Source organism: Mirounga angustirostris, unplaced genomic scaffold (assembly GCF_029215605.1).
Source record: "Mirounga angustirostris isolate CCGP_5_RB_7025 unplaced genomic scaffold, mMirAng1.0.hap1 SCAF_10, whole genome shotgun sequence".
NCBI lineage: Eukaryota > Metazoa > Chordata > Mammalia > Carnivora > Phocidae > Mirounga > Mirounga angustirostris.
The window spans coordinates 76,014,025-76,038,088 of record NW_026991718.1 but is presented as its reverse complement, the minus strand read 5'-3'; the positions used below and the strand labels follow the sequence as shown (position 1 = coordinate 76,038,088).

The 24,064-nt window shown below is 50.3% G+C and overlaps 1 protein-coding gene across 5 annotated transcripts in view; it reads right to left on the bottom strand.

Moving 5' to 3' along the window:
• CNNM4 (cyclin and CBS domain divalent metal cation transport mediator 4) overlaps positions 1 to 10,490 on the bottom strand; it is a 37,012-nt gene extending 26,522 nt beyond the window's left edge. For 3 of the 5 annotated variants that reach the window (XM_064572566.1, XM_064572568.1, XM_064572570.1), the window contains exon 1: positions 8,988 to 10,489. In XM_064572566.1, coding sequence (XP_064428636.1) covers positions 8,988 to 10,389 — 1,402 coding nt within the window. In that variant the 5' untranslated portion in view covers positions 10,390 to 10,489. Of the gene's footprint in view, positions 1 to 8,987 lie in introns of all 5 variants that reach the window. The other 2 variants (XM_064572569.1, XM_064572567.1) reach the window with 2 other exon arrangements.
• Positions 10,491 to 24,064: the final 13,574 nt, after the last annotated feature.

The window sequence follows — 24,064 nt, the reverse complement described above, 5'->3', positions numbered from 1 at the left end:
CCTTTTCCAGAGCTCTGGGTCTGGGGCATTTCCGGGGAGATTGGGCCTCCTGGGGAATCTCTGCTCCCTTGGATGCCTCTCTACTCTCTGCTGCTTATCTATCTTAACCTCTTCTCTCCCTAACTGGGACACCAGGGAATCCTGACGTGAAACAACTCAAGGAGAGGTGCAAAAACCCCTTGCCCTGCCCGGCTTCCCTGATCCTCAGATTATGCTCCTGCAGTGAGAACACAAATGTGCGGCCAATCAGGATAGCAAGCTTAAGTTTCTCCAATTTGCAGGAAACAAACAATTCAGTAAATGAGGAGCATCTCCTCAGTTTTAAGTTTCTCTGCCATACATTTTTTTCCCTTAAGCTCTGGCTTCTGTTCCCCTTAATATACACACTAGGACCCAGATAAGATGGTATCTGAATTAGCATGTAATTATCTAGTGGGCCCATTTGACCTCAATGTATTCACAATTCCAAGAAAGGCACCATGCCCGGACAGTGGGGCAGCCTGCCACCTGGGCCAGTATATGAGAACCACCTCAGCCCAAGTTGGTACCCGCGCCCACTGGGGCACCTTTGGATAGTAATAACAATAATTTTTAAAATGGCTAACATTTATTGCATGAGGACAATGGTGCCAGGCACTGAGCTAAGGACTTTATATGCCTTACCTCATTTAGTCCTCACCACAGCCCTCTGAGCTGGATACCATCACTAATGTGGATGGCCAAATCACCAGCAACCAAAGTGAAATTTTTCAGAGACCACGAGTCAGTCACTATTTTGAGCCTTTCATGAAATAAACTCCACTTGCATAAGCTTTAAACTTATTCTTAGGGAAGTGTGAGGAAAGCTGGACTAATTTTATGTATTTATTTTTAAGATTTTATTTATCTATTTGAGAGAAAGACAGAGCACAAGCGGGAGGGGCAGGGGCAGAGGGAGAGGGAGAGAGAACCCCAAGCTGACTCCCCGCTGAGCACGGAGCCTGACCAGGGGCTCGATCCCACAGATCCTGAGATCACGACCTGAGCCGAAACCAAGAGTCGGACACTCAACGCCCTGCACCACCCAGGCGCGCCTGGACTACTTTTAAAGCAGGACTCGGGTGACTGTGCATGTGTGCGTACATGCATGTGTCCGGGTGTGAGAGCCTGCTTGCAGGGGTAACTGTCTGAGTCTGCTTGCCTGTGTGTGGGGGTGAAGTGTGTGTTTAAGCATGCCTGTGTGGGGGCGGGGGTGTGTGTGTGTATGTGTGAGCCTGTCCTTGTGTGTATTTGGTGGGGGAAGGCATGAGTGTGTGTGGGAGTAAGCCTGCCTGGGGTTGGGGGAATGGAGCAGCTCCTGGCTGCCTGCTGGCCAGAGACCGGCGTTCCAGAGAGCCCGGGGAAACCAGTCTTTCAAGAACCCTGCCCAGGTCACAATAAATCAGCCCTGCAGCATGGAAGCGACTCTGACTATAACCTCTGGGGAATGCTCCAGCAACACCAAGTTTAACCCCCAGCAAAACAGGCTGGGCGGCAAAAACAAAAAACAAACAAAAAAAACCCAACAACAAAAAACCAGGCTGGAGGCTGCACACCCCAGCCCTCCGGGCTCACCTTTTCATCAGCCACACAGTGCAGCCCAGCCCTCAGTCTGGGGATACCCTCCAAGATGCTCCTCCCAAGAAGCCCAGGGACAGAAAGGGATTTCTTGTCTTATCGGAGGAGAAATCTGAAGAACCAATCTAAACTGGGTTCCAAAAGCAGGGCAGTATAGACAACGGTTTCCACGTGAAAATACATATGAGTGGCTAATAGGAAACTTTACACGGCTGTAAAATGAAAATGGTTTTGATCTTGCTGTTTGTGACGTGACTTTTAGAGTCAATTTCTAAAAAGGTTATTGTAATAAATCAAAATATTTAAAAGTAGTTCTCTCCAGATCACAGGTTCATGCGTTGTTTTTGTTTAGATGTGTGTGTTTTCTAAAGGTCTGAAAATGAGATGTATCTCTGGGGCGCCTGGGTGGCTCAGTCGGTTGGGCATCTGCCTTCGGCTCCGGTCGTGATCCCAGCGTCCTGGGATGGAGCCCTGCATCATTTGGGCTCCTTGCTCAGTGGGGAGCCTGCTTCTCCCTGTCCCTCTGCCTGCCACTCCCCCTCTCCTCCCGCTTATGTGCTCTCTCTCTGTTAAATAAATAAATAAAATCCTTAAAAAAAAAAATCAGATGTATCTCTTATAATAACCACTAGTAAAAAGAAAATCGTATAACAAATGGAACAAGGATAGACTCAGGAGTCCAGACTTCAGTCTGTGGAATGGACCAGGAGTCCTTCATGCAGCCACAAAGCCTTTCATGACAGGTTGTCTTGGCACACTCAGGCGTGACGAGAGGGGTAACCTGAGGGACAGGCTGGGCCAGCTCCTTGTCACAGGGCTGTGTCTGACAGCAGACGGAGAGGCTCAGAGAAGGAGAGGAGGGGGCTGGACCAAACGGCAGTTGTGCCCCATTGTCTTCGCTGAGGGCCATCTCGGGCACCCCTGGCAAATTCCGTAACTCTCATATCCACAGAAAGGGCTGAGAAGCAGTCGAAACATGTGGAAGCAGTTTTACCCAAAGTTGGTATCAACGACTGAGAAGCTCAATTCTCATCCTGTGGTCTTGTCCAAGTTCTCCCAGAACAAGAGGCACAGAACTGGAAAAACGTCGTGTCTCTCCACCCTTGAAGATCCAGTGGGAATGCCACCTCCTTTGGAGTGTCTTCCCTGACTTCTACTGACCAGAAAGGCGTCCGCTTCCTGGAAGGCCCTGCCCCTTACGCATTTCTCCTGTAGGAGTATTTTTGTGTTTCTGTGTTTTTGTGTTTCTGTGCACTCAAGTATTTTCAAGGTTAAACATCTGTTCAGGACCCCCCTGTCCTAAAAACTCTGGAGCTGGGCTTTCCAATTGAAAATGTAAGACTTTTGAAAAGTAAACAACAGTGTGATCTTGGTGTGATCTAAGCTCTTATTTGGGCTTAGACACAAGCCATTGCCTTCCGGGGCACAAATAAGAGCTTTAGGGCGAGATCTGTCAAAAGAAGGCTGAGGAAGCGGCTCTCAGCGCGGGCCCCTCTATGGCAGCTGGTCCAGCGGCCGAGCGAGGCCAGCGAGGGAAGAGCTGCAGATGCCTGCTGGCCAGCACCCGATCACGCTACCCATGGCGGCCATGCTCCATGCCCGTGAGCGCCTCACAAAGAGAAAGGGCCCAGGAGCCTGGCCAGCGTCTTGTCAGCTGCCCGGCGGGCACCTCCGCCCTAGCAGGCGGCTCCAGTCCCTCTTGCAGATACTCTTGCCCCCGGGGCAGCTTCTCAAGAGCAAGTCGCCAGCTCAGCTGGAGACTGTTTCCAGGTGGAGCTGCTGTGGGAGACCAGGTGGGTGGCTACCTGCACTTTCCACTCTTGAGGCGGTCCTCTCCCAGCATCTTGCGACTTAACTGTCCCGGCCCCACAGTCTGTGCTTGGCCCTCACCCTATCTGGCTTCCCCAGAAGGCTCCCCAAACCACGCCTGCTTGGCTCTTTGTCACCTCTCCGAGGAGCCACTTTAATGGGGCTTCTACACGCTTCGCATGTGCTGCCGGCGCTCGGCTGACTCTCAAGCCTTTAACCCTGGTCCTGGCCTTACTCCCAAGTCCCACATGGGCACTTTCACCTGCACGCTTGCCTGGACGGACCGCGCCCTCATGCTGTTTTGTGTGGTCCAGGACCACACCATCATCTGAGAGCCTCCCAGAAAGACACCCTCTTAGGCCACACCCCAGACCCCCTGAGTTCACCTCTGCGTTTTAACAAAACATCTAGGCAGTTCGGGTGCACGTTTCAGTGTGAGAAGCTCTGGTAAGCACAGAGGAGTCCAATAAAGGGCCACACTGCTGTAGTTTACTACCACCACCAACCGCCCCCCCCCCCCGCCGCAACCCTCCAAACTGTCTCTGCTTCTCCCTCTCCCCACTTCTGTTAGATGACAACATCATCAACCTGAAGCCCTAGCTAGAAAGCTCAGATATTCACAATTGCTTCCTGGTCCTGACTCCAACATCTCCGAAGTGATCACCGAGTCCTGTTATTCCGACTTCAGAAGCATCTCACGGGCCCAGGCCTTCCTCAGCCCCACTGCACCTACCTGAACCGGGAACGTAAGCTTTGTTTACAAGGTCTGTCTCCCTGCTAGACTTGAGAGTTCTGTCAACAGGGCTGTTTTAGTCCTCTCTGACTCCCAACAGCGAGTACAGTGTCTGACACCACAGGCCTCAGAAAATTAGATGTTTGTTGCAACAAATGAATGAACAAGCAAACAGAGGGAAATAAGATACTTAAAAGTGTGTCAGATGGTAGGAACCAAAAGTGAATGCAAAAATTATGCACTGTTCTTGACTTGATAAAGTTGTTTCAGGAAGAAAAAAAGTATGTGGGAGAAGTGTGATGTGGCACAGATGGAAATACGGGAGGAGTTTTCAACAAAAATATTTCTAGCTTTTTCCCCTTCAATATGTAAACACGCTAACTTTCTATGAGGCCACTAATAGGTCCAAAGTCACCTCATGGGTCGGAGACCAAGCTGGGTGGAGTTTAAACCCAAGTCTTTACAGGGGGCTAGATGGTCATAAAGTAGGTGGGGACAGATAAGATGACTACAGATGAGCCCAGTGCCTGAGAGGGACAGGAATGTCACAGAGGGAGGGACAGCGGAAAGCTGGAAGGTGGGCTTCATTGTGGGGCTGGAGCTTCTGGCTTCTACTTGGGAGAGTTTATTCATTACTCTGCCTCCAGGGTCTGGGAGGGCATCTTTGGTAAAAGAAAAATGCAACTGGGCCAGGAGGAGCCCAGGGAGCCTCTTTCTAAGATCTCAAGCTGTAGACAAAGTCAACCACAACACTTCTTGCTGCAAACAGTTCGAGGCGAGGTGTAAGTTGAAGGACCAAGGTCAAATGGCATGAGCCTCTCAGTGGCCTTACAGCGCTAGCCAACCAGATGGTCTAACTCCTAGGTCCTGTGGTGCCTAGCTCCGTGTCTTGCACAGAGAGTATGAGGTTCAATAAATACCTAATGATAAATGCCTTGAGTTGGGAGGCAAAGCAGCTGGGAAGCTGTAAGCCTGCCTTAGTCTCCAAGGGAAGCTCAGACCCATGCCTGCATGGACTCCCGGAGCCTGTCTCTAAGTGTGTACGTAGGAGCATCTTCATGACTCACATTAATGAGGGAAGCTATGTACATGCCTGATGGTCAAAAACCGCTATTCACAGAAACTGAGGCAAAGGAAAGGGGAACCGTGCATCACTCTCAAGACCCCAAACTCTGCTTCTCGGTCCCTGAACCATTAATATATATGTCATCGTAGGAGCCCCTCCTGTCTTCCTCGGTGCAACTAGAAATATCAAGTTCCCTGGATATCGGCTCCTCAACATTCTAGCACTATGGAAGGGGATAATTCTGTCCCAAATCTAACAGATCATTCATTCACACAGTGACCTTTTATTGAGATCTTATCTTACTATGTGCCAAGAACCATTCTAAGGGCTAGGGATATGCCAGTGAACAATACAAAGAGCTCTGCTCTTTGGAACTTAATATTCTAACAGAGGAAACAGACAATAAACAGCATAGTAGATTTGTAAATTACGGAGTTGTTAGAAAGTGATTTGTGCTATGAGAAAAAGAAAAATTAGCACAGGGTAGAGGAGATGAGGAAGGTCGGGGAGGATGGGAGGTTATAGTTTTATTTTTATTTTATTTTTTTAAGATTTTATTTATTTGGGGCGCCTGGGTGGCTCAGTCGTTAAGCGTCTGCCTTCAGCTCAGGTCATGATCCCAGGGTCCTCGGATCGAGCCCCGCATCGGGCTCCCTGCTCGGCAGGAGGCCTGCTTCTCCCTCTCCCACTCCCCCTGCTTGTCTTAAAAAAAAAAAAAAAAGGATTTTATTTATTTATTTGACAGAGAGAGACAGCGAGAGAGGGAACATAAGCAGGGGGAGTGGGAGAGGGAGAAGCAGGCTTCCCACTGAGCAGGGAGCCCGATGCGGGGCTCGATCCCAGGACCCTGGGATCATGACCTGAGCCGAAGGCAGACGCTTAACGACTGAGCCACCCAGGAGCCCCAGGAGGTCATAGTTTTAAATAGGGCACCAGGAAAGCCTCACTGAGAAGGTGAAGCTGAAGCAGACACAAGGGAGGGGAGAGAGTGAGGCCTACAACATCTGGGGGAAAAACATTCCAGCCTGAAGGAACAGCCAGGGCAAAGGCCCTCAGGCGGGAGCATCCTGGTGTGTACAAGGAACAGCAAGAAGGCCGGCAGGGCTTGTCTGTCATTCATTCATTGCTCATTCTTTCGTTCATTCATTCATTCATTTATTCATTTAACAAACATTTACTAAAGACCCATCCCTTTCCAGGCACTGAGTGGTGAAAACACTAGTAAAGTATGATCCCTACCCACGAGGAGCTCATAAAGCTGGGGAGCAAGGAGGAAATAAAATGATCTTAAAAGAGGATTACACGCAGAGCAGAAAGACTCTGGCAGAGGTTAGGGACCTTACCCAACTTGGAGAGTCCACGGAAGCATAGGAAAGACCCTCAGGGAGATGCTTGGCTACACCTGGCAGGCCCCCAGCTCTTGTTTTGATGCTGCTGACAGTGCTGGCCACGTAACCTTGCTCCCTTGTTTTTCTTAGCTACAAAAGCCTTCCCAACACCAGATTTGTAAAGAGAATCTTTTAAGATGCAGATGTAAAGTGTTTGCCATGTCCAAGAGGGCCTCAGACTAAAAAGGTAAATGCCAGATGAAAAGATCTGTGAGAGACCATACGGGGGGGCAGCCCAGAGTGGCAATGAGTTAGGATGGAACCACAAAGCCCCAGGGTGTGTCCATTAGGGGTGACCATCATATCACACTCACACCTTCACGGCTTCATGCTGCCCTGGGTAGACTGTGCCTGCGTTTCCACGGAATTAGCAGCACCCCCTCCAGGGCTAGGGCTAGGGCTAGCGCTCGCGCTCAGGCTCAGACCACCAGCCTCTGTTAAGGAGACTCCAGTGAACTAAAATGTACATTTGGAGAATTCCACTCATCCGAGCTCTGGCCTGAAAGATGCTAGCTCTGTTTTCTCAGCTTCCTTTTTACAAGATGAGTCCAAAGATGCCCCTGCCAAGACCCAGGAAGCTCCCACCGGACAAGAGCTCAGCCCTCCTGATCAGGGGCTGGGAAGCCTGGCCAAGCCGATCCATACCAGTTGGCTCCAGATCCAAGCTGAACGATGCAAACGTGCTTGCTGGGTGTGTCACCAGCAACCGTCCCAAAGACCATAGAGGTGGTGAGCAGGAAGCCGCCCTGGTGAGGCCTAACCAGGTTCCTGACCAAACAACATGGGAGAAGTTTTCAGGGCCAAGAGGCTGCAGGGTGGGGCTAGGGCACAGATCCTCACTTCTCTACTCCAGGATCGGCTACCTGGGAGAAACAGGTTCCTGGGCCTGCACCTGCAAAGCTCCCCCAGCACAGTGCCATCACCACCAGATGTCCAGGTCCCTTCAGTCTCTCTGCAATGAGGCCACCTTACCAGGCTGTCTCCCACTTGGACTTCTATTACTCGAGTCCTTCTCAGTTCTGATGCTGAGATTCACTCTGTCCGTCCCTCTGAAAAAGGGAGGGTATCAGTATCCCACTCTGGTCCTGACCAGAGCATCTTTTCAGAGCAAACTGGGCAAGGCCTGCTCCTACCTATCCCACCCCATCACCACTGACCCATCCAGTTCCAGGCTCTCCCCTCCCCATCTGAGGCTTGCTCCCTGCTGGAGTGCCCTGGGCTGGCAGGCTGCCTTAGCCAGCAGGAGCTCTACCTATGGGGAAGGGAAGCAAAGTCCTGGATTTAAGATGTGCGCCCTCCCCTCACCCATTCCTTTGTAAAGAGCTTCCCTTTCTGCCTCCTCACTCCCTGTGGCCTAGGAGGGTTTTACTCCATAATTGGCTTGTTTACTGCCACTGAGGGCTTCTGAGTGGCAGAGGTGGGAGGAAAGTTTTGTTGGAAGTAAGGAAAGGGGTGTGTGCCCTGAGCTTTGAGGCTGATGAGTAAAACCTCCAAGTGCCTCTCTAACTACCTGAGAACTGGCCAAGAACCCATGTGAGAAAAAAAACACAAGGCACTGCAAGGCCAGCTGACGATTTCCAGCAGCAGACCACAGGAGGGAAGCTTATGTTTGGCGCCTGGGAAAAGACAGAACAATAACCAAAACTTGATCTGCTTGCTTCTGCAGAATAGTCGAAAGCATTACATGGACTGTTCTGAGTGGGGAGCCAACCAGAGACCTCCTAATTCAGCTTCTGTGGGTTAGGAGCTCCAGAAATACCACTCTTGCTCAAAAACTTCCGAGAGCGCCAAGCTCCAAGCAAACGCACCGCCCTGTCTTCAGGTGCTTCCCACGGCCCCAGATGACTCAGCCTCTCCCCACTGACCACCGAGCAGCAGACTCAAACCCAGCTCAATAGGACCACCTGCTGGGCCACAAGCACATCCTTTGCTTCCCCACTCAGGTGCCCTGCTCCTTGTGGGGCTCCCCCTGCCTGAGGCACAAGGTTTCAGGCTCTCCCTTCAACGCTCCCTCCCCCTGTGAAGGTTTTCCCAGGGCCCCAGCCCCTTCCCCACCTCACCAGATGTGTGGCCCCACACTGTAATCTCCATGGCCTCTTTTAAGGCCTTACTCTGTCCTGCTTCAGTAGCTCCCTGAGGCCTTGCTCCATCCCTCCAAGTGCACCAGCGTGTCTCGGCTCTGATTCACCTGGAGCACAAAGCACAGTACCTGGCAAACGGCAGATGCTTATGAACTGTTCCTGCTGCCCCAAATGCCATTCACCTCAGAGGCACAGGAAGCGATGGGCAAAGGGACAGTCACACCAAAACACTTAAGACCAGCCGACACAGAACAGGCAAGGGAACGAGAAGCGTCACAAAGCCAGTGAATGGGGAGAGCTCCATCAGGCCTTACCCTTCTTGAACTCCTCCAGCATGGCATCCAACTTGGTGTCATGGAAGACGAAATGCACTGGGTGGTTATAGAAGCGGGTGATGGTCTTGAGGGGGGTGCAGTCATCAGGGTCCACGAAGGCCAAGTCTTTGACATAGAGAATATCTACAATATTGGACTGCTCGTCTTCAAACACGGGGATGCGGGTATAGCCGCTCTCCATGATCTCTGACATGGTATTGAAGTCCAGAATGGCATCGCTGCGGATCATGAAGCAGTCTTGGAGCTGGGTCATGATATCCTCCACGGTTTTGGTCCGTAGCTCCAGGGCACCCTGGATCATATTTAGCTCCTCTTTCACCAGGTCGTTATAGGGCTCCGTTACCTTCAACATCTCCATCAGCTTCTCCCGGTTGTAAACGGTGCGAATCTCCTGGCCCAAAACAAAATCCAGGAGCTTGCTGATGGGGAAACTGAGGGGGAAGGTGACTAGCATAAAGAATTTGGTGAGAATGATAGTGTTGGCACCCACAGCCAGGCCGTGTCGGGAGCACAAGGCCTGAGGTACGATCTCCCCAAAGATGACAATGCCAATGGTGGAAGAGGCCACCGCCATGAGCCCAGACCCGATGAGGTTGTCTAGAAGGATGGTGAGGGACGTGTTGACCAGCACGTTTCCCAGAAGCAGCGAGCAGAGTAAGTAGTTGCCCTTGCGCCGGATGGGCTCGATCTTGCGGGCATAGCGCCTCTCCTTCTGGGTGCCACAGTTCTGCACGATGCGCAGCTCCATGGGGTCCAGGGCCATAAGCCCCAGGTTGAGGCCAGAAAATATGCCCGACAGCATCAGCAGCACCATAATGAGGAGGATGTGCAGCCAGAGGGGCAGGAACCTCCCAGCCTCCTCCACCATGAAGAGCAGCGAGTCCTTATCGGTCCACCTCTGCCAGGGCCCATCCACCCCGGCCCGGGTGCACAACGCATACAGCTTCATGTTCTCGCTCCTCCGGAGGAACTTAGTGAGCACCACCAGCATCCCGGACGTGTTCCCGCGGCTCACGTTGACCAGCTGCTGGACGACCAGGTCCTTGGTGAGCTCGGGACAGTTGGTGGAGTTGTGGATGGCCTCGGAGTTGTCCACCTCGGTGAAGGAGATCAGGTTGCTGGAGATGGAGCCCAGCCTCTGGCCGTACAGCCTCAGGTTCACCGTGCTGCCTTCGGACACGAAGATGATGCCATCCGCGTTCATCCCACACGATTTGTTGCAGCTCGCCAGCCTCATGCCCAGGATGGCGCCCCGCTGGGGGTCGCCCTGGCCCCGGGCCCCCCGCGCCCACATCAGCACCAGCAGCAGCAGCGCCGCCAGGAGGAGGCGCCCTCGGGCCGGCCCGCCGCCCGGGCGCCCGCCCCCGCCCACCGGCGCCATGTTGCTCCGGCTCGGCCGCCGCCGCTCCCCGCGCCCCGCCGCGCGGCCCCGCTGCTGCCGCCGCTCCTGCCGCTTCGCCGCCGCCGAGCCAACTGCCCGGGCCGCCGGCCTGACGTCAGGTCAGCGCCCCGCCCGCCCCGCCCCGCCGACTCACGCCCCTCATTTGCATGGGAGACCCCGCCTCCGGGCGCGCGGCTCCAGTGCCCGCCCTTAAGGGGGTCCCGAGCTTAAGGTGGCGCGGCGCCTGAGCGCGGGAGCCGCGGGCGGACGCTCGCCCCGCCCTTCTCCTCGCACGCCCTTTCCTGCCGGCCTTTCCGGCCTGCTGGGCGTCGGTGCGGCCGGGTCTCCTGCACCGGGCCTGCACGCCTGGACTCGCCGTTCCTCTGCTGCAGTCTAGTCGGGCGTCGCGTGCTGGGCTCCTTCCCCAGAAAGCTGTTGCTCGGGGCAGGGTGGCCCTTCTCTGCAGGCACCTCGGAAGCAGCACGGCGTTGGGCCGGGGCGGGCGGGGGTGGGGGTGGTGGATGATTTTCCTGATATAAAGAAAGAAAAGGGGATCCTGAGGGTTGAGGCCTTCAGGTCCACCGGAATGGCACACTGGCCCTTGGAGACTTTTCTGGCCTGGGAGTTTTGTTGCCGACCTTGTCCCAAGGCCAGAAGTAGGTTCCCGGGGCCTAGCCCCCAGGCCGACACCCCTCGGCCACTGACTACCTGGTGGGAGGAGAATCTGGGGAACTAAGGATATAGAAGGTACTAGCAGATGGAAGCGTCAGGATCTGGCCCAGGCTCTTTTCATGCCATTTCCATTTAGGACACAAATATTGAGCACCCACTATGTGCCGGGTGGACACTTGTTCCAGGCTCTGACAATGTAGCAGTGAATAAGCCAAAGTCCCTGCCCACTTTTTACAGTCAAGAGCAGAAACAGACCATCAACAAGTATCCTTTGAACAACCCTAAGAGGTAGTGTTATTTGTCCATATAACAGATGAAGAAATTGAACCTGGGCACAAATCGGAGTCCCCCCACATTGCTATTTTAAGAAGAGGCTTGTGTGACTGGTAAGGCACATTGGAGTGTCTCAGCTCTAAAATGGGGGTAAGAATAATAATAGGGCACCACCTCTCCAAGCTTATGGGAACAACTGGCCTAGGCATTGAACAGGACAGGAGAACTCTGAATGTTCTATGTAGCTGATGTTGTTGCCTGCCCTACGGGACCAAACCCCTAACCCCCAATTGTGGTGGTGACTGGCCAGCTGGGGCAGACACGTGAAAATGAGCTGAGAGGTGTGGCGCCAGGCCTAGCCCTGAAATGACTGCTTCCTGGAAGGCCCTACCTTGGTGTCAGTTAGCAACTAGGAATTGAGCACTAAGCACTTAGGAGGTGTGGGGAAGACCACAGCCGCCTGCCCTGTCAAGGGGAAGGAGACAGACAGACAAACGTCCTTACAATAATTGCAGAGGTGCACTGAGGGGAGAATCAGGTACCAGGTTGACCACTGGGTCTCAGAGCAAGTATTCTGCCAGCCCTGGAGACACAGAAGCCATTTTACTCTCCCTGCACAAACACTTGTGTTTTATTTTTCTCGTGGTATACTGCTTGCCAATAAAAGCAACAATCAATACCAGCCAGAAAGAGCCTAAGCAGAGAGGAACAATCAGGTACAGTGTCATGGGAGGGGACGTGGTGGTAGAGAGGCCTGATTTAGCTAAGTACTGTTAGCAGGGGTAGAGGGTCCTGCATACTAGGCGAGACTGAAGCAGTCCCTTGCAGGTAGGCACCTCACTTCCCATTCCACAGTGAGCATCTAGCAGGCCAGTTTGGTAAGGAACAGGAGCCTCGGGATGGGCACTGGCCAAGACAGAACAAAAGCAGAAAGAACCTTTGACTGGCTGTTCCCTCCCATCTCCACTGACCAGGAGGAACCATCTGCCATCACCTCAGAGAAAGCCCAGCTCTCAAGAGAGGCTTCTGCCCACCCCACCTCATCTCTTTCCAGCCAGCTTTAAGACTAAGGCCCTCCCCCATGGTACTTAGAGACTTTGCCATTCTATTATCGACTAATCGGCTATTTTTATTTTGCCCTTTTCAAACTGTCTGTGCTCAGAGCTCTTTATGTATACACTGAGTCCAACGACAAGCCAACAAAGCGAAGGAAAAAATAAGCTGTTGAGATACTTGGGTAAAAGTGGGAGGGGTGGTGAGGGTCTGGTAGGAAGAATTAGTTTCTGCTAAAGTTCATTTAATTCCACTCATCCACCATTGCATTCACGTGCATACTTAGATGAATAGAACAGACTCAACGGGGCCACTGGGCGGCTCAGTCAGGGTTAAGCGTCTGCCTTCAGCTCGTCATGATCCAGCCCCTTGGGCTCTCTGCTCAGCGGGGAGTTGGCTTCTCCCTCTCCCTCTGCTCCTCATCCCTGCTTGTGCTCTCTCTCTCTCTCTGTCAAATTAATAAGTAAAATCTTACCAAAAAAAGGGAAAAAAACAGATTCAGTGAAGTAAAGATACAAAACTCTTTGTTGCCCACCCAGAGCCTTCAATCCAGCAGAAGAGACAAGAATCTCTCCACCAAAGTTAAAAGCACTATAACTTTGGGGCGCCTGGGTGGCTCAGTCGTTAAGCGTCTGCCTTCGGCTCAGGTCATGATCCCAGGGTCCTGGGATCAAGCCCCGCGTCGGGCTCCCTGCTCGGCAGGAAGCCTGCTTCTCCCTCTCCCACTCCCCCTGCTTGTGTTCCCTCTCTCGCTGTGTCTCTCTCTGTCAAATAAATAAATAAAATCTTTAAAAAAAAAAAAAGCACTATAACTTGGAAAATGTCTTGAGGAGGTATTTGAGGTCCAGACCAGTGTCCAGGTTTCTATCCCTGCCGGGTTTCTATCCCTGATGAGAGCATTTAACCTTTCCTCATCTGCAGAGTTAAACCTTTCCCACCGAGTGGAGGGGACAACATGGAGATGGAGGTCTATGTGTGTGAAGAGTCAGGAAGCCTGGACAAACGTGTGGCTTCCGTGCACCAGGCCATGAGAACTGTAGAAAGTGATGTGCGAATGAGAAGTCTGTCTCCTTTGAGGGTCAGACCTGTTTCTCGGCCCCAGGGTGGAAGCCCTTATTCACCTGTCTCCATTCGCAAGTAAGGAGTTCGGTGAAGATCAGTCTCAGAGGGGTCTGATACCTGACTCCTGAGCAGCTCAAAGCACTCCATTCATGACTTTTGGACCTGACAGGTTTCTGGACTCTATGGCAGTATGTCCACACCCCCAGGGTTGAGCCCACGCCTTTCCGGTCCTGTGCAGGGAGACAGACTTAAAAGTCTATTGCCCCTTCTTTTGTACCTGGCATGGTGCTGATGCTGAGGATCCAGTGGTGAACAAGGTCCTGAATTAGTAACCTGGGACCCCTGGCACCACTCCCTACAGGCTGTGATCCTCCCAGGCTGCTTAGTCCTCTTCAACCTCTGGGTGTCCAAGATGGGGAGCTGCTGCTTCTCGGGCAGCAGCTCCCCATCTGCTGGTGGAGCTCAGAGCCTGTGGCCACCAGGGCCCCACAAGTCTCTCGGAGGATGCCCAGGTCCTGGGGTTCAAGAGCCTGGCTGGGGGTAATGCAGTGGCCTGTTCCCCAGCTGTCTGTAAGTCTGCAATACCCCTGAGCATTTGCAGGTTCTATCTGTGCTATTAAGTTGTCTGGGGAGAGAAGGGGTAGTCATCCCTCTGCAGAGGCACAGAGCAAGCATGGGATTAGCTGAGATGGTACCTTAGCTCAAATCCCAACTCAGGTCACCCCAACAGGTGGGGGCATGAGGACCTGGTGTCATTTTCTACCTGAGACAGACACTTCATTAAGCTGAGGAGGGGATGAAAGCATCAGATCAGGGGATCCAGGCCCATTAAAGGATGTGCCCGTGACAGGAAGTGGAATGCCAGAGCAGCAAAGGGGAGGAAGCATTTGTATTAATCGGGTCGGCTTCAAGGCTCCATGGCCAGAGGATAAATTGTTCTCCTTTGGGACAGGACCACAGCAGGCAGGATGCCCCGCCGTGGGGGTTCTGGCACAGCTCAGGAGGCACACTGTGGGGCTGGCTCTGCCAGGGATTGCCTGTGTGACCTGGGACTCTGGGACATTCTGGAGTGCTGAGTGAGGTGATGCCTGGCCCATGGTAAGAGCCCAATAAACATGATCCCTCACCATGATGGTGATGGACATGACAGGGCTAGGATTTTTGGAGGACACTCAGATTTCTTCAGCTCCATTGTGTCTCCATCCAACCCCATCCACTGTGTTCTTGTTCTTTCCCTTCCCTTTCCTGCAGAGAGAGAAAATCCGTAGAGGATGGTGGGGAAGAAGAGACTAAACAAGACCACATCCTGGACTCCTTGGGCCTCAGGGCTAAGGGAAGAAAAGAGGCTGGGGCACAGGTAGAACCACTGGAGGTAAGACAGGGGTCTGCGCAGTGCCTACGGGCTCTGGGGCTCAGGCTGCAAAAGCTGGCAAGTTGGGGAGAGGGAAGCCTATCACTGGGATCTAGGAGACCTGATGGCCCATGAGGCAAGGACTGCTGGGAAGCCCCCTGCTCGCAGCTGGGCCCCTGTGAGGAGTGCCAGGCAGTGCAGGGTCTGGGGGAGGCCCAGCGGGCCCAGGACTCTGCCTCCTCCCCTTTCTGCTTCCCTCCTCCTCTCGTGCACTGGAGCTCCCGCACTCCCCCGCCATTGGCCACCCTCCTCCTTTCCCAGGACCGGCTACCCCAGCAAGCTTTTCCTTCTGCCTCCCAGAACACAAAGACCCTTTTTTATGTTAAGAGATTCACTGTTAATCGCTGAAGAAAAATAAGGAAGAACAAGATAACAGGCACTGAGTATTTACAAAAGCTTAAGAACAAAGTTCCTGGAGTCATTGTCCTTCTGTTTCTGACCCTTTTTCTTAGTTGGCAAATGGAAACAGGCCGTAGCAGAAATGCCCTGGGCTCTGTCCCTTATCAGCTGGTGAATTGGGGCCAAGTGCTTGACCTCTTAGGGTCTCAATTTCTCCATTTTTAAGATGGGGATCAAGAGACCCTTGTGTCGGACTAAAAGTACTAAATGAGCCCAAGTTTGGTAGCGCTGCTCCTAAATGTGTTTCTTTTCCTTCCCTCAGACTAGGACTTTCACATTACATTTCATTCATTTATTCATTCCTGTATCTTTATCTTTTTATTGGGCTTTTAAAATTACCAAAGCGGTACATGTTCACTGCCACAAATTCAAAGTATAGAATAGAAAACACATGGGCGCCTGGGTGGCTCAGATGGTTAAGCGTCTGCCTTCGGCTCAGGTCATGATCTCAGGGTCCTGGGATCGAGTCCCGCATCGGGCTCCCTGCTCCTTGGGAGCCTGCTTCTCCCTCTGCCTCTCTCTCTCTCTCTCTCTCTCTGTCTCTCATGAATAAATAAATAAAATCTTTAAAAAAAAAAAAATAGAAAACACAGGGTCCCCTTCCTCCCCTATGCCACTGCCCAGAGATTGTTTTTCTGTAATCTGTCACCCTCTGCTTCCTCATTTTCTCCTTGTCCCCACTCTGCACTGGAGGCCATTTCCCACTGGGTTGAGAGTTCCTCAAGGACAAAAACTATGTCATAGTCCTCTCTGTATCCGGCATGCTTGGCATTCCATATGCATTTGTGGAATGAGTTGGATTTCCCTTAAAAAGGAGGTAGGAATAATCCTGTTGGGGGCCAGGAATGGGAAATGAGGGGGAAGCTTTTAGCCAGTAGCTTTATTTATAAAATTGCAACCGAGAAAACGGTCTCATGAAACTACATTTACCCCTTGATATAATTTCCACTCTAACCTACGTCTAAAAAAAAAAAAAGTCTGCTTTTCAACCAACTAAATTGATTTCTTGACTGATCTTCAATTTGAATAATACTCTCATGCATTGCTCATGGGCATACACTGGAATTCTCTCTCTTTTTTTTTTTTTTTTTAAGATTTTATTTATTTATTTGACAGAGAGAAACACAGCGAGAGAGGGAACACAAGCAGGGCGAGTGGGAGAGGGAGAAGCAGGCCTCCCGCCGAGCAGGGAGCCCAATGCGGGGCTCCATCCCAGGACCCTGGGATCATGACCTGAGCCGAAGGCAGACGCTTAATGACTGAGCCACCCAGGCACCCTGGAATTCTCTTTGGAGGAGCCTTAGGAGGGCTGGTGGGAGTTAGAATGTTCTCTGTGTGAATGACACTCACAACCATAGTGCCTGGCATAATCCACATGAGGCAATAAATCTCCCCAGGCAGATCAGTGAGGCAAGTGCCTGATTACTGAATCTTATTGTCTGCCAGAGTGGAGACAGCCTTTGAGATTTTCATTCCCGAGTGTCCGGATTTCTGCAGGTTTGTCCAAAACAATTGCCGAGGCACCAAATAACCTGTGGAGCCTTTAACAACTGGCTCATCCCACACTGGGCCTTGGGGCCTTTATCTCCAACAAGAGGGGATTAGGTCAGATAATGAGGTTCTATCCTTATTTAAATTCTCTGATGTATTAATTTTCCTAGGCAACCAAGAGAGGAAGGTAAAGGTGAAATCAACAAGATCAGTTGTAGTGGGCATCTGTTGCTCTGAGTTGTCCAGCTTCCTGTCCCCTTCTTCAGGGAACAGTACCTCCCTATTCTCTGGAGACCTGTCCCACCTCCTTTCCCATGGGTTCTAGTGGAGACGGACAATGGACCAGGCCTGGACAAAAGTATCTCAGGCCCTGTCAATTGACCGAGGGTGAACAGGACACCAAGAAGGGCCAATCAGGAGTCTGGTGTGGGCTTTTATATGGGGAGAGGGTCCCTAACTGGAGATCAGAGGCCTTGAGCTCTCTGGGGCTATGTCTTCTCTCCCTGTTGACTGCAGTCTTTCTTTTTTTAAAGATTTTATTTATTTATTTGAGAGAGAGAGAGTGAGAGAGAGAGCATGAGAGGGGGAGGGTCAGAGGGAGAAGCAGACTCCCCGCTGAACAGGGAGCCTGATGTGGGACTCGATCCTGGGACTCCAGGATCATGACCTGAGCCGAAGGCAGTCGCTTAACCACTGAGCCACCCAGGCACCCTGCAGTCTTTCTTTCTTAGCTTTACCATAGCCCTGTGAGAGGGGGGTACCATTATTCTTCTGTACAGATCAGAAAAGAGAGATTTGGAAGCTTAAGAAACCTGTTCAGGATCACACAAAAATGGATTTCAATACTGTTCAAACCTGTCTTGACTCCAAACCTTCTTAACCCATGCATTGTGCTGCCCCTCTAAGGACTTGGGTTAGAGGAACAGAATTGTAATCGGTTGATTGAGGAATCTCCACTCAGTGGGGCCTTAACATGACAATCTTGTAACCAATTTCTATCAAATTTCCCTTTACCCTTCCTTCTTGAGATCCTAGATGATCCCAGAGCTTTAGTGCGACTTTTGGTATTAGAAGTCCACTCAGGTTTATTAAGAACTCCTATCTCGTTTCTGGTTTACATCACTTACACCCCCTTCCTATCATCCAGGCTTGGGATCCAGTTTCTGCTCTGGGGACTTGGAGGGGGGGAAGGGCCTTGGTCAGCCTTCAGTCCTCCAATCACTGCAGCCAGTTTCAGGGTGGGGAGGTGTTCGTGTGCGTGTGCGTGTGCATGTGCGTGCGTGTGTGTGTGTGTATGTGTCTGGTGTCCAGCAAAGGGAGTCATGTATTGGTTCTAGGATACTTCCCCTCTTCCTTTTCAGGGTCAAACTTCTCTAGTATTGGGGCCTGGTAGGGCAAGAGGGGAAGAAGGGTAATTTGTCTTTACTTAATCCAGCTTTTTGCTGTTGGGGGACACTTTGCCTGTCAGGCAGCCCCTCCTGATAGAGTCCTCCCAATGGTTACAGTATAGACTGCCCAGGGCAGAACAGTAAGTGTACTGCCTGAGCAGAGGTTTGATTGTGGAATAAGATGCCAGTCTCTCTTCTTGCAGGACCCTCCAAATTTTCTTAGAGCACCTCCTTCGCTTGACTTTGAGAGGTATATCAATAGAGTTACCTATTGCTGCATAACAAATTACCCCTAGAACTTAGTGGCTTAAAATAGTAAGCCTTTATTAGGTCATAGTTTCTGTGGGTCAGGAATTAGGAAGCAGTTTAGCTGGCTCAGTTTCTCACAAACAGACGTCAAGATGTTGGCTGGGGCTGAAGTCATCTGAAGGCTTGGTTGGGGCTGGAAGATCCACTTCCAAGCTCACTCACATGGATATTTGCAGGAGGACTCAGTTCTTTGTCCCATGGACTTTTCATGGGGCTCCTTACAACATGGTAGCTTGCTTTGCCTATAATAAGTGATCCAAGATGGAAACCACAATGTTTTTTATGACCTAGCCTTAGAGATGATATACCACCACGTCTTCCTTATTCTATTGGTCCTATGGACCAAAACTGATACCCTGTGGGAGGGGACTATCCACGAGCAGGTGACAGGGGTCAGTGGGAGCCATTTAGAGTCTGGCTATCACAGTAGGTAAGGGAAAACCCTCTCTACTAAAGGCTAATCAATTGATAAACTTCCTCTGCCCCTGACCCCCAACTGCTTTTCTTAAATATTGGGAATTTGGTCTTACTGGGATGATGATTGGGGTCAGAGGGCCTGTTCTCTGCTTAGATGTCCAATAGACACATAAACCTAGTATCACTAAAATTAAAATACTGATCTTTCCTCCAAAACATTTATCTCCCACAATTTCACTTCTATCAGTATATGGCAACTCCATCTTTCCAGTTGCTGTGGCCAGAAAATCTTGGAGTCATCCTTTATTCCTCTGTTTCTCTTATGCCTCTGTCAGCTCCATCAGCAAATCCTGTTGACTGCACCTTGAAAATACATGTAAATTCCAGCTGCCTCTCCCCACTTCTGCTGCCACCGCCCAGGCCCCAGGCACCTTCCTTTCTCACTTGGGTTACCAATATTCTTGGTCTCCTTGCTTCTACCCTTTCCTCCCTACAGTTTTTTTTCTCAAGCCAGCAGCAGAGTGGTCCTTTAAAAATATAAATTAGATTATATACCTCCTCTGATCAAAACCTTCCAGAGACTCCCAGTTTCTTTTCTTTTCTTTTCTTTTTTTTTTAAAGATTTTATTTATTTATTTGAGACAAAGAGAATGAGAGACAGAGAGCATGAGAGGGAGGAGGGTCAGAGGGAGAAGCAGACTCCCCGCCGAGCAGGGAGCCCGATGCGGGACTCGATCCCGGGACTCCAGGATCATGACCTGAGCTGAAGGCAGTCGCTTAACCAACTGAGCCACCCAGGCGCCCTCTTTTTTTTTTTTTAAGATTTTATTTATTTATTTGACAGAGAGAGAGAGATAGCGAGAGCAGGAACACAAGCAGCGGGAGTGGGAGAGGGAGAGCAGGCTTCCCGCCGAGGAGGGAACCCGATGTGGGACTCGATCCCAGGACCCTGGGATCATGACCTGAGCCGAAGGCAGACGCTTAACGACTGAGCCACCCAGGAGCCCTCCCAGTTTCTTTTAAAGTAACACCCAAAGTGGTGCCATTCGCCTACAAACGGGAGTTTGGTCTTTTTTTTTTTTTTAAGATTTTATTTATTTATTTGACAGAGAGAGATAGCAAGAGAGGGAACACAAGCAGGGGGAGTGGGAGAGGGAGAAGCAGGCCTCCCGCCGAGCAGGGAGCCCAATGCGGGGCTCGATCCGAGGACCCTGGGATCATGACCTGAGCCGAAGGCAGACGCTTAATGACTGAGCCACCCAGGCGCCCCTGGAGTTTGGTCTTAATCCAATTATGGAGGGCCAGAAAATTCTTTTTTTTTTTTTTTTAAGATTTTATTTAGGGGCAGCTGGGTGGCTCAGTCATTCAGCGTCTGCCCTCGGCTCAGGTCATGATCCCAGGGTCCTGGGATCGAGCCCCGCATCAGGCTCCCTGCTCGGCGGGAAGACTGCTTCTCCCTCTCCCACTCCCCCTGCTTGTGTTCCCTCTCCCGCTGTGTCTCTCCCTGTCAAATTAAGATTTTATTTATTTATTTGAGAGAGAGAGCGATCACAAGTAGGCAGACAGGCCGGCAGAGGGAGAGGGAGAAGCATACTCCCCGCCAAGCAGGGAGCCCGATGCGGGGCTCGATCCCAGAACCCTGGGATCATGACCTGAGCCAGAGGCCGTTGCTTAACGACTGAGCCACCCAGGCGCCCCTCGAGCCAGAGAATTCTTTTTTTAAAGATCTTATTTATTAATTTGACAGAGAGAGACACAGTGAGAGAGGGAACATAAGCAGGGGGAGTGGGAGAGGGAGAAGCAGGCTTCCCGCCGAGCAGGGAGCCCGATGCGGGGCTAGATCCCATGACTCTGGGATCATGACCTGAGCTGAAGGCAGACGCTTAACGACTGAGCCACCCAGGCGCCCCTCGAGCCAGAAAATTCTTATTGGGGAAATAATGTGATAGAAACTAAAAATTGGGAAGGTTAATGGTCGGCAGTCTGCTGGGCGAATGGTGGGCGGCAGTCCAGCCAAGAAGCTGCCATTGTAATCCAGATGTGAAGTGATAAATAACATTAAAAAAAAAAACACCTCCCATTTATCGAGTGCTTTGTGCTAGACACTGTGCTTTCCACTTCTTTCCTCATTTAAATATTGATAGCAATTATTTGAGGTAGATGTTACTATTGGTCTCCTTTTACAGATGGAAACCTGGGTCCAAAGAGGTTAAATAACTTGCCCAAGGTCATACAAGATCAACGAGATCAGCAGAGCCAGGAATTGAAACCCAAACCTGTCTAGTTCCAGTGCATTCCAAGCTGTCATTTTCATTGAGAAATGTTGGAACCAAGGAACATCATAAAAGTCTTCATGACTTTATAGAATATAGAAATCTTTATTACAAAACAGCCATGCATGAGTCTGGTTGTTTATTTTTTTTATTTCTTATTTTTTAAAAGAGTTTATTTATTTGACAGAGAGAGAAAGAACATAAGCAGGGGGAGCTGCAGAGAGAGAGGGAGAAGCAGGCTCCCAGCTGAGCAGGGAGGACCCTGGGATCCCAGGAGGAACCTGGGATCATGACCTGAGCCAAAGGCAGACGCTTAACTGACTAAGCCACTCAGGGGCCCCAGTCTAGTTGTTTAAAGAAATACAAAGTGGAATATGATGTAAAGAAATACAATCATATTTTTGCAGTTGGGCTCCTCATGCATTAATCTTCAGTCTTTATCCATCAGCGTTTAGTCTAGCTTCGACTTCTTGGCTTCCATGCCAGAGCCAATAATCCTCAGTCAGACTTTTGGAAGTGGCCTCCATCATCAGGTTGGCTCAGGACTTCGGGCCAGGTTAACTGCCAAAGCCCCAGGATGGCTTCCCTTGTCCCCATGGCCTCCGCTCGAACTGAAGAGCCTGCCATTTCTTAGAGCCTTCTGTGCAGCATGGGAATTTCCAACCTCACTCACCCCCTCTCTTGGCTTCTATCATAGCTGTAGCTCAGCTGTCCCCATGCCCTTCCTCCCTCGTCCAGCATCTGGAGAGCTCAGGGCTCCTCCATCTGTTCATCTTCCATAGGCAGGAGGTGAATGAGGAATATTATACCCACAAAGCCTTTTTTTTTAAGTTGTTTGGCCTTCAAAGACAGGGCTTATCCTATTTTTAATTATAAACCCCAGTGATAGGATTTGTACATTCTACACTTCTACACTGCACCCCAGATCCCCGAGCAATATTCTCAAATCAGTCAGTGGTTTCTATTCCATTTATAAACCAACCTCCAACACATGTACTTTCTCCTAGAGGGACCAAATCCACTTTCCCAGAACACACTTCAGAACACAAGAAGACAAGCTGTAACAAAGCTTTACAAACAATAGTAATTTGGGTACTTACAGAACTCTTGAGTCTAAAATGTGACTATGCATCCTTTATACATTCTTTTGTTTAATGCTGTCAATAATTCAGTGTGGTAGGTTTCAACACCCAATTTACAGATGGAGAATTTAAGGCTCAGAGAGGTTATGTAATTTGCCCCAGGTCAAAAGGTAGAGGTGGATCTCAAAGGAGCAGATGTTTTCATTCCAACTTCACATGCCAGAGTGCTCCTCCCTCCTTCCCACCTTCATCCTGCAATTCTTAGTGAATCTTATGTCCCAACTTCCCTGTGATAAGCAGGCATCTGGAGACCTAGAGGCAGTCCCTAATTCATTTGTCCCTTCTTAGAGCCACCACAGATCTGAGAGATGGTCCTCAGGGTATTGATTTTTTTTTTTTTTAAGATTTTATTTATTTATCTGAGAGAGAGAATGAGATAGAGAGAGAGAGCATGAGAGGGGGGAGGGTCAGAGGGAGAAGCAGACTCCCTGCTGAGCAGGGAGCCTGATGCGGGACTCGATCCCGGAACTCCAGGATCATGACCTGAGCCGAAGGCAGTCGCTTAACCAACTGAGCCACCCAGGCGCCCTTGATTTTTTTTTTTTTTAAAGATTTTATTTATCCATTCATGAGAGACAGAGAGAGAGATGCAGAGGCAGAGGGAGAAGCAGGCTCCCCGTGGAGCAGGGAGCCCAATGCGGGACTCGATTCCAGGACCCTGGGATCATGACCTCAGCCGAAGGGTTTAACCGACTGACCCACCCAGGCGTCCCTGAGGTATTGATTTTTATCAATTCACTGATGGGTAAACACACTGGGAAGCGTAAGTCACATAGTAATGAAGTGATAAAGCCAAATACTAATTTCTTAATTAACATACAAATATGCTCATATTAGCAATATGATAATGTAGTAATACTAATGTCTTAAAACACTGAGAAATTAAATATTAATATACTGAGAAATTCTAAGAGAGCTAGAATGTTAAGTGGGAAGTCATTAGGAATATGTTAGGAGAGTAGGCTTGATTTGAATAACCAACACAGGATACTTAGAAATACTGTCTCCCTGGACAGAATTGATACACTTGGATGTATTTTCTTTTTCTTTCTTTCTTTTTTTAAATTTTATTTATTTATTTGAGAGAGAGAGAGCACAAGTAGGGGGCAGGGGGAGGGGCAGAGGGAGAAGCAGATCAGATTCCCCACTGAGCAGGGAGCCAGATGTGGGCTCCATCCCAGAACCCTGAGATCATGACCTGAGCCGAAGGCAGGCACTTAACTGACTGAGCCACCCAGGCGCCCCCACTCGGACATATTTTCATCTGTTGACTGTTCTTGTTCTAGATTGCAGACTCCTCTCTTTTTAGTTATGACATTATATTGGATGGGTCACAATGAACTTTACAGATTACAGTTAATTACAGTTTTCGTTCCCTGGAGGAAATTTAGAAAGCACCACAAATGCATACCCAGCACATTTCGTAATCATCTCCAAGGGAGATTTAAAAAAAGTTTTTTATTATGGCAACTCTCAAACACATAAACCTAGAGGGAATCCCCATATCCCCATAACCCAGCTTCAAATTTATCAAGATCTTGCTGCTTTTTTTTTCATCTATCCTACTCTCTCCCTAACACACACATGATTTTCCTCCACAGCATTTTTTTTCTTTTTTTTAAAGTAATCTCTAAGCCCAACATGGGGCTCACACTCAAAACGCAGAAGTCAAGAGTCATAGACTCTACCGACTGAGCCAACCAGGCACCCCTCCTCCAGAGTATTTTAAAACAAACCTCAAAATTTTACCTCTAAGTTCAGGTGCTATACCCTGTTTGAAATTTA